Here is a 14755-nt window from a genome sequence, read left to right on the forward strand (position 1 = left end):
CACATATTTTCATTAGTAGCACCGAATATTATATCATCAACATAAATCTGAATCAAAAGAATATCATCATTTTCATATTTAATGAAAAGAGTTGTGTCGATTTTTCCTCTTGAAAAACCTTTTTCAATCAAGAAACCACTAAGTCTTTCGTACCAAGCTCTAGGAGCTTGTTTAAGTTCATATAGTGCTTTTGTAAGTTTGAAAACATGATTTGGGGAAATATGATTTTCAAAACCTGGAGGTTGCTCAACATATACCTCTTCATTTATAAAACCATTTAAGAAAGCACTTTTAACATCCATTTGAAAAAGTTTGAAATCTTTATAACAAGCATATGCAAGTAGCATTCGAATAGCTTCTAATCTTGCGACAGGTGCATATGTCTCATCATAATCGATTCCTTCTTCTTGATTAAAACCTTGGGCTACAAGTCGAGCCTTATTTCTAGTAATGACTCCGGACTCATCTTTCTTATTTCTAAAAACCTATTTTGTTCCAATAATAGTATGATTTTTGGGTCTAGGAACAAGTGTCCAAACATCATTTCTTTCAAATTGATTCAACTCTTCTTGCATAGCTAGAATTCAAGATTCATCAAGAAGTGCGTCATTAATATTTTTGGGTTCAATTTGAGATAGAAAAGCAGTATGATTGCAAATATTTCTAAGAGATGATCGAGTACTTACACCTTGTGAAGGTTCTCCCAAAATTTGTTCCACTGGATGATCTTTCACAAATTTCCACTGTTTGGTTGCATCTTGTATTAAATTTTGATGATCTTTCCTGATAGCTCCATGTTGAACTTCCTCTATTGTTTTCTCTTTGTTGAGATTGAGACTTTCTGTGTTATTTATACCTCCTGTTTCTTCATCAATAGATTTCTTGGAGAGTGGAGAATTAGATTCATCAAATACTACATGCATAGATTCTTGTACAGTCAAAGTCTTTTTATTAAATACTCTATAAGCTTTACTATTAGTAGAATACCCGAGAAAGATGCCTTCATCAGATTTTGCATCAAACTTGCCTAAATTATCCCTGTCATTCAAAATAAAGCATTTGCATCCAAATACATGAAAGTAACCAATATTGGGCTTTTTCTCATTCCAAAGCTCATAGGGGGTTTTATCTAACTTAGACCTTAGCATAACTCTATTTATAACATAACATGCAGTACTTACCGCTTCGGCCCAAAAATAACTAGGCAAGTTGTTCTCATTGAGCATTGTTCTTGCCATCTCTTGAAGAGATCTATTTTTCCTCTCTACTACCCCATTTTGTTGAGGAGTTCGAGGAGCAGAAAAATTATGCACAAAACCGTTTTCATCACAAAATGTTTTAATATTTTTATTAACAAACTCTTTTCCCCTATCACTTCGGATACTTGAAATAGTATAGTCCTTTTCATTTTGAATTCTCTTGCATAACTTCGTAAAGGCATTATGTGCCTCATCTTTATGAGGAAGAAAAATGACCCAAGTATATCTAGAGAAATCATCAATAATAACAAATGCATAATATTTTCCTCCTAGACTTGCAACTCTATTTGGTCCAAAAAGATCCATGTGTATCAGTTGCAATGGTCTAGTAGTGGAAATATGTTTCTTAGTTTTAAAAGAAGTTTTTGTTTGTTTACCAAATTGACATGCATCACAAATTTTGTCTTTAAGAAAATTTGTTTTTGGTAAACCTCTCACAAGATCATTTTTTGAAAGTTTGGAAATAAGTTCCATATTGGCATGACCTAATCTTCTATGCCATAGCCAACTAGTTTCATTTTGAGCTGAAAAGCAAATAGCATCTTGTGAGGTAATTTCTTCAAAATCGATTGTATAAACATTATTGTTTCTAAAAGCAATAAAACAAATATTACAATCATGATCATTCAAAATAATGCATTTATCCATTTTGAAAGTAACTGTAAATCCTTTATCACATAATTGACTTATGATCAAAAGATTATGTTTTAAACCTTCAACAAATAGAACATCTTCAATTATGAGAGAAGATTCATTACCAATTTTACCTATTCCCACGATCTTCCCTTTCGAGTTGTCTCCAAATGTCACGTGTCCTTCTTCTTTAGATCTAAGATCAAAGAACTTAGTCTTGTCTCCCGTCATGTGTCTTGAACATCCACTATCTAAAAACCACTTATTTTTACTTGTGGATGACTTCATGCATACCTATAAAAACAATTAAAATGATTTTTCTTGGTACCCAAGTTCTTTGGGTCCTTTATTTATTAGTATTAGAAGAAACAAGATTTTTAGGTACCCATATGACCCCAATAGTTATTGTATGATTTCTTCTAATAGGACAAGTATGATAATTATGACCATTTCTATTACAAAAATTACAAATAGCATGTGACATATATGAAAAACTTGAATGATTATAATAATATCATTTTTTGACAAAATTATTTTTATGAAAAGAATTTTGAATATTAGTCTTTGATGTAGAATGATTATCAAAGAAATTTTTATAAGGTTTGTATTTTTGTTTTGGCATATATCCCAATCCTGCCTTGTCAAAAACACATCTTTGACTACCAAGAAGTTTTTCAAAATTTTTTTTTCCATTCGTAAAGTTTTCAACAATATTTTCTAAATCGGTTTTCTTCTTATTCAATTCAAGATTTTCATCTTTCAAAATGATACTTTTTTTTCTTAAAATTTCAATTTCGTTTGTTAAAGAAGAATTTTTCTTTTTCAAAGCAATATACTTGATACCCAATTTTTCAAATTCCTCATAAATCTCTTCTAAAACATTTTGCAATTCTTCATATGAAGGATTTTCAATATTATCAAGATTTGTTACCTCAATGTCATCTTTAGCCATAAGACAAAGATTTGCTGATTCTTCATTGCTTGCTTCACTATCTGAGCTACTTGAATCATCATCCCATGTAGCTTTCATTGCTTTCTTGCCCTTGTTTCGATCTTTCTTTAGCAGAGGACAATCTGGCTTGATATGACCAGGTTTATTACATTTATAACAAATTAAAGTGTCATTTTTACCTGAATCATTCTTGGAAAACTTTTTGAAGGATTTTCTCCGAGGAGTTCTATTTTTCTTCAAGAACCTCTGAATTCTTCTTGTTATCATCGCAACTTCTTCATCTTTATCGTCATTTTCCTCATCTTCATCACTTTCACTTTCATGAGGAACAGCTTTAAGTGCAAAGCTCTTCTTTGGCTTTCCTTCTTCTTCTCCTCTTTTCAATGTGTACTCATGGGTGATAAGTGACCCGATGAGTTCATTGACTTCGAGTTTCTTGAGGTCTCTAGCTTCAAGAATCGCTGTAACTTTTGATTCCCAACGTTTTGGTAAAGAGTTGAGAATTTTTCTTACTATCTACACCTTGGAATAAACTTTGCCAAGAGCTGTCAAGCTGTTTATGATGTTAGTAAAACGAGTGTGCATACTAGAAATAGATTCATCATCATTCATCTTAAACATTTCATATTCATGAGTAAGAATATAAATTTTTGATTTCTTGACTTGCGAAGTTCCTTCATAAGTTACTTCCAAATTATCCCAAATTTCTTTTGCCGTAGCGCAATTCATTATTCTATTAAACTCATTTCCATTAAGAGCATTATATAATAAATTCATAGCAGTTAAATTTAAAGTATAAAATCTATCGTCTTCACGATCAAACTCTTCTTCTTCCTTTTTGACCTTTACTCCACCAACCACTTTTGTTGGAATATAAGGTCCATTTACAATACATTTCCAGATTTCTCTACCTTGAGCTTGAAGAAATATTCTCATTCTAACTTTCCAGAATGAGTAATTATCTTCACAAAAGAGTGGAGGCCGACTGCTAGATTGACCTTCACCAAATGAAGCTGCAATGTTAGCCATAAGATCTTAACTCAAAAGATTGTTAATCTTATAATAGAGCTCTTAGCTCTGATACCAATTGTTGCCCAGATGACTAACACAAGAGGGGGGGTGAATTGAGTTGTATTAAAAAAAATAACAATTATAAATCAAATATATAATATAAAATATAAACAAAATATGAAATAACAATAAATATAAAGAGTAAGGGTAAGAGAGAAGCAAACTCAATATGTTAACGAGGTTCGGCCCCACTGCCTACGTCCTCGCCTCAAGCTACCCCTTGAGGATTCCCAAATTCACTATTCAACCTCCTTTAGGTGGAGATAGAAACCTATTACACCTTTGAACAACACCGCTACAAAGGATCCGTGTAGAACACCCTCTACACTTGCAATCACCTTACACGTGGTGATTCAACTATTCCCCGTATAGAATACTTTCTACACACACAAGGGTTATACACACCCTTTTTCTGATACAAAAACTGATAGTGGGTAGGTTATCAGAAAACACTCCTCAATGAGTAAAATAAGAATAATACAGCGCAAACTATATCTCTCAAAATGAACAAGGATTAAGGCTCAATATTTAGAGAAGAGAGAATGAAAGCTTTGAATGAATGTTGTATGCTCTTGGTGTTGTGAATGTGAAGCTCTCAAATGATCTATTTATAGGCATATGAGACTTCATATTCAAATTTAAAAAGATTCACATGTCAAAGACAACATCATTCACTTTTTCAAAAAATTCAAATAAAAGGTTCTTCTTTTTCAATTGTCAAAGACAACATCATTCACTTTTTCAAAGAATTCAAATAAAAGGTTCTTCTTTTTCAATTGTCAAAGACAACATCATTCACTTTTTCAAAAAAATCAAACCTAATCTTTTACTTTTGGCATATGACAAAATGAGCACACTTTCATTTTCAAAAAATTCAAACCAAATCTTTTAATTTTTGTATAATTCTAAAAAAGCATCAATCACTTTTGAAAATATTCAAATAAAACATGCACATGTGAAAGATGACAATCAATCATCTTTAATATTTTCAAAGTTCAACCCTTTAATCAAGGCATGCACATGCAAAAGATGACAATCAATCATCTTTCAAAATTTTCAAATTTAATTTTCAAAAATATTCATGCACATGTGGAAAATGTATTTTAATGCTTTATGATAAAATATTAATTTTGAGCATTAATCCTAATTTTGAATTTTGAAGAGATTTACAACATTACTCTATAATTTTAATGTGAACTTGTTCCCTTCTTGCTCATGCTTGTTTCCTTGATGTGCTTGACTCCATTGTGTAGACAACTTGAGTTTGAGACTTCTTTATTCTTTGAATTCATTTGTTATCATCAAAATCCATGTGTAAATATATAATTACACAAAACTTGAAATCGTGGGTTCAACAGTGTAAGTATCATTCTTATAAATATTGGCCACATTTATACATACTATATATAATTTATTACAATTTCAAACAAATATGCCTCACAAACGAAAAGCAACGCATGCACCATCATCATCCATTACCGACTCCTCGTGTAGTTCAACTGCCATCAATAGGGGGCCAACATCACCAGATCCTAAACAAGCTATTTTATCAAAATAAATGACACATTTAGTGCTCGATTTAAGTAATTGATATTTTAAAAATAAAATAATTTAATAAAAATATGTGCTTTAATTACTGTATATATAATTGTTGTAAGCTGGCGCGGAGGTCAAGGCACTAAAAGGAGTGTCTGCATAGAGAAAGTGAGGAAAGTGGGTAAAATTAAAGTTGATATGCCTAATGATCACACCGGTAGCTTTGGAGATTTGACAGCTTGGCTTGTTTCTTATGTTGGTACCTTTACTCATACATATGCTGGCTACACCCTCCTGGGCTAAGGTTTCCCAAGATGTGAAAGACTACATAAAAAAAGGTCGTCTGGTAATGAGCTACTTCCCAAGAAACTAAGCATAACATTTTGATTTAAAGTTAGTTTATATTTCTATTAATTGTTTATAATTTACGAAAGGACAAGTTTGAACTTAATTTGGCCGGCAAGAGGATTGACTAACTGTTAAGGAGCTGATGTTGAACACGTTCTAGATGTACAAAATTCGATGCCATGCACACTATCAAAAGTTCAGTACTACGACAAAGGCACGTCAAAATCCATTCCAAGCAATATCATCAAACGAATGGGAGAATGTTTGTGCTATATTTGAAGATCCTATTTATCAGGTAATTTTCTTGCTATCTTTTTTTAACAGTATATGATATATGTATTAAACATATATCTATAATATTTCTTTTTAGCAACAGAGTATTGTGAACAAAGCAAATAGATCAAATTTAATGATACACCATCATATGGGTTCTTGATTTTTTTATCATTTGTCTTAAACAATGGTTAGTTATTCTAGTCCCCGTTAAGTATTAACATATGCACTTTTATGATTTAAGTTCTAATATATATTTCCCTTTTGCAATAAGAAGAAAGTCTTGTTGACTATGATTTGACCCAATTGGATGCTAAAGCATATAAAAATCGTAATGGTACTTGGACCAATCCTGAATAAGAGGCAAATTATATAAGTTGAAATATATTTAATGTAAGTCTAATATAGTATTTTTGTTACTTTTATTAACATTAATTTTTCTTATAGGACAAGATGATATCTATTAAGGAAACTGTTACGAATCCATCTGATGAATCATCTACCAACGATGTTTAGATACTTTCTCAAGTTCTTGGATCATGTTCTGGATTTTTGAGAGGCTTAGGACATTGCATGAAGTCATCCTCAACAACATTATTTTCTTCTAAAGCCAGATCGAATGACGACAAGACTAAGAAATTAGAAGAAGCAACACTTGAGATTGAACAATTAAGGTCCAAGGAAAAAGAATTGTTGACCTGATTACATTAAGTAGCAAATTTTGAGGTGAGATTAGAAGAGAACATGCAAAAGAGACTGGAATTGAATAACCAAAAAATATTTGAATAGTGGCAGTTAGTAATGTCCCAAAATTCTATGGCACTACCACAATCTTAATTTTTTTTTTAATAGTCTTTCTATTATGATGTTAAAAAACATTTGAACAATTGTGATGTTTGAATTACAATTTTTGCAATATTAGTATCATATTTTTAATTAAATTCTGTTATGTATGATTAATACCGTTTGAACGTTAAATAACTTGTTCGAACATTAAATTACAATTTATAAAAACATATGAACATAAAAATACCCATTTGAACAAAAACTAACACATTCGAACGACAATCGAGTAATACAGTCCATAAGGTTTGTTCAAACATTAAAGTATTTGTTTGAACAACATTAATATGCAAAGCCCCATTCGAACGGATATAATTTCTGAAAATAAAAAGTATTTTTGAATGAACAGAATTTATGTTTGAACACAAGTCATTTAAAAAATTTATTCGTTTGAATGCATAAAATCTGTTCAAACATTCATTCTATTTGAACAGGATCAAATATGGTCATTAGTTCGAATAAAAAATTCTTACAGTTCGAATGGTACGTGTCCATTCAAACGGATCGGGTTCCATTCAAACCGTTTGTTGAGACAAAAATAATTCATCTCAAAAAAAAAAAAAAAAACCATTTAAAGGATTTCGACTGGGTTAGTCCAATTTTGTCTTTAAAAATTATTTTTTTAGATGTCTCCAAAAATATTTTGAGACAGTCTTTTTGAGACAAAATAGAAACATCTCCAAAATTATCTTGGGAAGAAATTTAAATTTTTTGAAACAAAATGATTGGTCTCAAAACACTCAATCTCTTATAGTGATTTCCTTTACTTTATCAATAAATATATAAAAGCAGACCCTTTGACGTGGTCTGTTGAGTAAAAGGGCCATTAATTTGCTAATTGCAATGGTGCAGAAAGGAAGTTTGCTAAAGAATTAATCCTAGACAAGTTCATCAATATTTCTGTTCTATCTTTTAATTACAAGAGTTCCTAATACAGCCATCATGTGTAGCATTAATTATCTACAATTTTAATGCATTGACCAAGTCATTTAAATAGTCATTTTCTTTTAGCTGAAATGGGTATGACAACTGATTAGAGACCCATACATAAAAACCTTAAAATTCGAGAATCATAAGAAACTAACACAAACCCTCGCAAAAATAAACTAACACAAGCAAATCCAGCATAAAATTAAGAAACGTGTAGAAACGTAAATTCTACCTTTTTTTTCCCTGTCTATTCAAATATAGTAAAACCGACATCAAACACCAAACAAAATGATGATCAACGTTTTTTAGAACCGGGTTCCTTCTGTGAATTGAAATACACGGCTGCAACCGGTAGGCCAAGTTCGTATTGAGCGGCAAACTGTCGGGTACTAAAGTTGGCACGGGCATTTGGAGGTCGACAGCCCACCATCATCGCACTTTTTTGCTTAAACAGCACAAATCCGTATCGATGAATTCCTGTTGGTGGCCGAGGCCCCATGTACGGTACAAATTCTTTCCCTACAAATATCCCAACATATATAATATAACACAATAAGTTCAGTCTTTCAACCTTACTTTTACCTTCAGATACCTTAAATGCATAGTACACAGAGAACTTATATATATATATATATATAGGATGCTCAGTAATAATAACCTTTGGTGGCATCTGATCCCTCTGGGATATCTACAACGATCCTGAAGGAAGAAATATTTAAAATCATGATTAAAAATTAATAATATTTTCACATTTTTCTTCCATGATTAACTCTATTAATTAAAGAAAGGGTTAAAAAGAATAACCAATGGAGCCACTCTCTCATTGTTGGTTCACTGGGACTAGGGGCATCAGGATCAACCATAACCTGTTTATATTAAGCAATCACGTATATAGATTCATACGACAAAAACATGAAAACCCAGATCGACGAAATTAAGAAACATGATGTATAAATAGGAAAGTAAAGAAATCAGGAAAGGGTTAGTGAGTACTAGAGTGTAGAGATTGGTATAGACGGGGCGAGGAGCTAGAATTTGGACAGAGGGCATGTCGGCGGCAGCAGAGGGCTTAATTTCGCAGCCATTAGCGACCTGTTTGGAGCCGTAATGGACAGTGAAATTGGCAGCCGGAGTGAACATGTCGACCACGTCTCCGATTACTTTTCCGACCACCAGTGGCTCTATCGACCGGGCCATAATAATTCTTGCCGTGCTGGCTAAGTAACTGAAGAGGGTGGACGAGTGGTCCGGTCTGGTCTCTGAGGGTTCTCTTGGGTTACAAGTGATGGTCAGATCTACGCGTTTTTGAGCATATGTATTATAGATGTGGGAGCGTGACACGTAGTAATTGTTCTTTGATGAATGGGCACGTTGATTTTCCACAATGATAGTGCCGAAGAGACACGTGTTTCTGTTAGGAATAAACGTCGGCGGTCGTTGTTACTGTAGCTTTTAAGACTTTTTAAGAAGTCCTGAATTTGCGTCACGAATTATTTTTTTATTTAATAATTAAAAAAATATTTTTTAATAATGTTGTAAATTTTTTTATTTTTAAAAAGATATTTAAAAATATAAAAAATAATAAAAAAGGAGGAAAAAGAAAAAAAGAGCACTTCTTGAGATCAAGCTACATCTTCGGTTTAGCACTGCTCTTTTAAGATTCGTGTGCCAAATTGCCGCTACAGTAAGTTACTATTTTTCAAAATAAAAAATGTTCAAATTATGTAGTTTTATGTAAATTATTTAATATATTTAATAATAAAAATAATTTTATAATCTGATAAATTATATTAATTTGTAAAATTATTTTTATATAATTCATTTATAATAAATAAAATTGTTCTCAAATTAAGATGTTCTTTAGAAGTAGGCGTTCAATATATCATTAATTGTTATAAAATTTGAATTCTTAAATTTTTTATTTTCTTGTAAATCAAATTATATTCTATTACTTTTTTAAAGAAAATATTATCATTCATTTATTAAAAGAAATTTACATTCATAACCAATTACATGTGGGGATATCCCATATCAACCATTTTGATCTCTACAATATATTATCGGATTGATTTAGACTTCATTACTACTAATATTTTTTGCAAACAAATATCTTAAAAATAGCATTATGCTTAAAAAGAAATTCAACATTACCTTTTATAAAAATAGACTAATACGGCATGTGTGATAAGAAAGATTGCTGAAAAAGGTAGCGCTCAAGGACTACACACAATTGTAAGTGACACGTGAGTACCATGCACGGTGATTTTGTAAAAATCACCACTATCTTCTAAATATTTTGTAGCTTAGGAGTGATCTTTTTGTGTTGTGTGTATATCTCTAGAGTTATTATAAAATTGTAGATCTGACTTTTTTTTTTTTAATTTTAAAAAAAGAAAAATAAAAAAAATGAAAAAGAATGAATGAGAGAAAGGAGGAAGAGGATGTCCTTGGCAAAAATCAGATCTAGCTATATTTTTAGTGTGAGGGAGAGAGAGGGATAGAGTTGTGATTTCAAATGCATATTTTAACAAAAATCATATTCTATTATTGATATAGGATGAGTGTCACTCACTTAAATGTAAAAAATTATAAAATATCTATTTACAAGCATGCTTTTTGACCATTGAACAGTACTAAAATAAATTCTACATTAAAAAATTTCACAGCAAATCTTACCAAACTCAAAGGCAGGAAAACTTTTTTTTACTAAAGAACAGGTTGTTGTCTTTAATAAGAAAAAGTAATGTTAGGTTGGGGATTAGCCATGGCTGTTAGGTGGGCCGGCTAGTATAAATATATATATTTTTATATTATATTATATTTTTATATTTTTTTAATATATTTAAATATTTAAAAAAATAAAAAATATAACATAATATTAAAATTTATTTCTGTAATTATTAAGCAAAAAAATTAAAAAAATTAATTTAAAAAATGGTCCTTTGAAGCCATATACTTAAAACAGCTTAACAGATTTATTCAATTAAGAAAATATGCTCTGGGAGAAGACAAAAGAAAATAGAAAAATGCTTTGATCACAGATGGGGACTATCGCTGGCTTCTTCTCCTTTTTTTTTTTCCCTTAATAATTAAGAAAAAAATTTTAATATTTTTTTAAATTTTCTAAAAAAAATTTAATATTTTTTAATATTTCTTATAAATTTTTTTTAAAATATTTAATACTATTAAAAAAATTAAAAAAAAAATTACATAGTAGGAGCACCAGCGGTGGTTCCACTATCCAAGAAAATAACATATTCTAAATTTATCTTTAATTGATTTCTAGTTCTACTAACCCGCTCCCACTGAAGGTTAGGTACTGTTTGATCATAAGAAATTTTTATTTTAAATATAAAATTTTCATTTCATCATTACAACTTTTTTAAATTTTTATATAAAATATAATAAATAATTTAATTTTTTTCAAATCTCAATACAATTATAATATTAAAATATAATATTTTAATATTTAACCTTAAAACTTAAAATTCTCATTTAAAAAATTTTAGTGGTCAAACAAATCCAAACTCAAGTGTGTTGATTTTAAGTTCAATGCAGCTATCTCTCTCTCTCTCTCTCTCTCTCTCTCTCTAATCAACTACGCACAAGGTTTTAACAAAAGAACTACACCGACCGATAAGGATGGTTATGGACAAAACCAAAAAGTCTTTTTCTTTTATTTATTTTTTTATATCCTTAATTTTTTTTTCTTTTAACTTTTTTATATCCTTAATTTTTTATTAAAAAAAAATACAATATCTATCAAAAATATTTATTTAATTATTAAATTAAAAAAAAAAAAAAAGTAGTTGGGAAAAATGCTCGGGATCCCAAGCTTGGTATCCCTTGACAAGATCAGAGATGATTGATGGCAATATGTAGGTGGTAAGAGTTTGTGGAGCAATTCGACATTAGTTAAAGACAGCTTTTTTTATATAATCAGTCTGATTAAGTTATCACATCGTATTTGGTTCAACAAAGATCCTCACTCACTTTATCATATAATATCATTTTAATGATACGACGTTATTTTATGATAAGACGAAACTACCATCTATCTTACCTTTATTTTTGGGCTACATATTTAATTTGAAATAAAGAGTATGTATTTGTCGTAAAATATTATGTGTTTTGATATTTTAATTTCTTAGTCATCTATTCGTTCATGTAAAATGGAACTATCAAATTCATGTTTTAGGTTAAGATAAATTTCAACATTGTTTTCAACAACTCTCAAATTTAATTGAAAAGTATGGGTAAAGGATTCTGTATTTTCTTTAGGTCGTGGGTTTAAAGTATGAATAATTTTGTTTATCATATCCACGTACACACACTTCATATTAAACTTATTTTAATTTTTTTTATTTTTCTTATAATAAATATATGGTGTACAAATGATAAGTAAAATAATTTAATTATTTTAATATTAATAAAATAAAATAAAATAATAAAAAAATAATTTTAAAATGTGCAGAATAAAATTATAACAAACGAGTAGAATCCTCTTGCAAGAGTCACTTGTAAGTTGTAATAATGAAAGCATTGAGCCCGTAAAGGAAGCACATGGCCCATATTTCTTCGCTATTATTTCAAGCATTGTTCCCTATCCATGAAGCCCAATTACGATGTTGCAATGGGCAACGATCACGAACTCCTTCGGATTTAAGTTTAAATTATAGGAGAATGATAGCCACCCAGCCCACTTTTGCTCCCATTTTGATCGAATTATTTTTTTCAACCTTTCAATAACTAATGGTACGCTTGTATTATTGTACATATGGATTTGGAATGGAAGATTTGGATTTGGTCCAAATTGTATGATTCTAAATTGTATCTGTTCAAGTACTCAAAGAAAAAAATAAAAGAAGGAAAAGAAGGAATGAGAGGGAGGAGTCCTCCGACAAAAATAAGATTGGAAGACTTTTTTAGCGTGAGAGTTAGGGTGGCAAATCATATTTTTGGGTTAAGTTCATGTTGCGTTTTGACTATATAGGTTAACTTGAATATAACTTGTTAAGTTAAATGTGTCTAATTTTTAACTATAACCAGATTCATTTAGATAATGGGTCATATCGTATCATCGATTTTAACCTATTTAATAATTAATTAGAAATATATTAATATGACACAACTCATTTAACTTATTTGTTTCATGTAAATTGGTTGAACTAAAATGCCTAACTCATTTGACCTGATTAACATAATTTCATATAAAAGTTAAAATCTATATTTATTAATGACCATAATATCTTAAAATATATATATCAATATTTTCAAATTTTAACATATAATAAAACTAATATTACAAATTATACAATAATAAATATGAGCATAGGTCTAAAATTACAATCATAATAATAAAACAATATAAATATAAGCATACTGAGAAATACTAATATTAAAACTTAGCAATAATAAAATTTTAATTTTGAAATAAATTTTAAACGGATCAAAACGAGTTGATTTTGTATTAAGTAGGTTAACCCGTTATTAATTCGTTTATAAACCGTGTCTTAACAAGTCAACTCATTTTGATTCGAACCTATTAATTTCGTATCATATTCGTATTGGGTATACCAATCACGTCACATATTATCATCCCTACTTAAGAGAGAGGGAGAGAGTTGTGATTTGCATCGCATATTTTAACAAAAATTATATTCTATTATTGGTATAGATCGAGTGTCCACTCACTTATATGTAAACAATTATAAAAATATCTATTTACAAGCATGCTTTTTGACGCATTTAACACTGTATTAAAATAAATTCTACAATAAAAAATTTCAAAGAAAATCTTACCAAACTAACAAGCAGGAAAACTTTTTTTCCTGAAGAATTGGTTGTCTTTACCAAACTCCAACCAGAAAATAAGACAAACTGAAATAGGCTACGTACTGGAGACAAGACAAAAGAAAATAACATATTCTAATTAAATTTATATTTGGTTTCTACTAACCTGCTCCCACTAAAGTTAAGTGGGTTGATTTTAAGGTTATCTGACAGGTCAATGCAGTCAGTCAGTACCAGCTATTAACTCTCTATTTCTCTCTCTCTATTAATCAACTACAAGGTTTCTTTTAAAGTAGATAAAATGTTAGATATGTTTATAAAATTATAATAAATCTCTCTCATTGAATTAATTTTAAGAGATGGATTAAGTTCATAAATTTATTCATGATTTTATTATTTGATTTAACAAAATGCTATCACTTAACAAAATTTGAAATGATAGGTGGCAGTATGTAGGTGGTAAGAGTTTGTGGAGGTATTGGACATTAGTTAGGCATTGGAAAATTTTCCCTCGCGTTGGCCTTCCAAGGACTGTGAGGCAGGCAGGGAAATTCTTCACTGAGAGGAGATATGGTTTTGAAAGGATGCAGGCTGAGGAGAACGACAGGCGTAGACAAAGATGAGATCGGGTGTCAAATAGGAACGTTTTCTCATTTTTCACCAGAAAAGTTGAAGATGTTTTCTCTCTTCTAAAAAGCATGCGATGACAATTTGTCATTACATGAAAATAATTTCAACCAAACTATGTGATCTCATAGATTGTTTGGATATGATATGGCTTCTCCATATAGAGTATGGTTTCATCTCACCTCTATATCCAAATGACGCCTTAGTTATCACATGTTATTTGGTTCGACAAGGATCCTCATGAGGACTCACTTTATCATATAATACAATTTTAATAAATGATATGACATTTTATAATAAGATGAAACTACATGCATCTTACCTTTATTTTTGGGCTACATAATTAATTTGAAATAAATAGTATATATTTGTGGTAAAATATTATGTGTTTTGATCATTTCATTTCTTAGTGATCTATTCATTCTTGTAAAATGCAATTATCAAACTTGTTAACATCGTATTTTGTACGTCTTTGGGCCATGCCCTCAGT

General features: G+C 30.0%; 1 protein-coding gene across 1 annotated transcript; it reads right to left on the reverse strand.

Annotated features, from left to right (window-relative positions):
- Positions 1-7900: 7900 nt before the first annotated feature.
- Positions 7901-9144, reverse strand: LOC122275359 (protein MOTHER of FT and TFL1-like). The gene is made up of 4 exons (XM_043084371.1): positions 8839-9144; positions 8650-8711; positions 8504-8544; positions 7901-8364 (listed from the first exon to the last, which is right to left on the reverse strand). Exons 1-4 carry the CDS (start codon positions 9040-9042, stop codon positions 8141-8143), a joined length of 531 nt encoding a protein of 176 aa, XP_042940305.1. The 5' UTR covers positions 9043-9144; the 3' UTR covers positions 7901-8140.
- Positions 9145-14755: the final 5611 nt, after the last annotated feature.

This window comes from Carya illinoinensis, chromosome 9 (assembly GCF_018687715.1).
Source record: "Carya illinoinensis cultivar Pawnee chromosome 9, C.illinoinensisPawnee_v1, whole genome shotgun sequence".
Lineage (NCBI taxonomy): Eukaryota > Viridiplantae > Streptophyta > Magnoliopsida > Fagales > Juglandaceae > Carya > Carya illinoinensis.

Excerpts from the sequence above, each read along its gene's own strand:
- LOC122275359 (XM_043084371.1), bottom strand. The coding sequence starts at position 9,042 with ATGGCCCGGTCGATAGAGCCACTGGTGGTCGGAAAAGTAATCGGAGAC. Across the intron at positions 8,712-8,838 it reads ATACCAATCTCTACACTCTA|GTTATGGTTGATCCTGATGC; the intron begins GTACTCACTAAC and ends TAATATAAACAG. Across the intron at positions 8,365-8,503 it reads GGGATCAGATGCCACCAAAG|GGAAAGAATTTGTACCGTAC; the intron begins GTTATTATTACT and ends GGATATTTGTAG.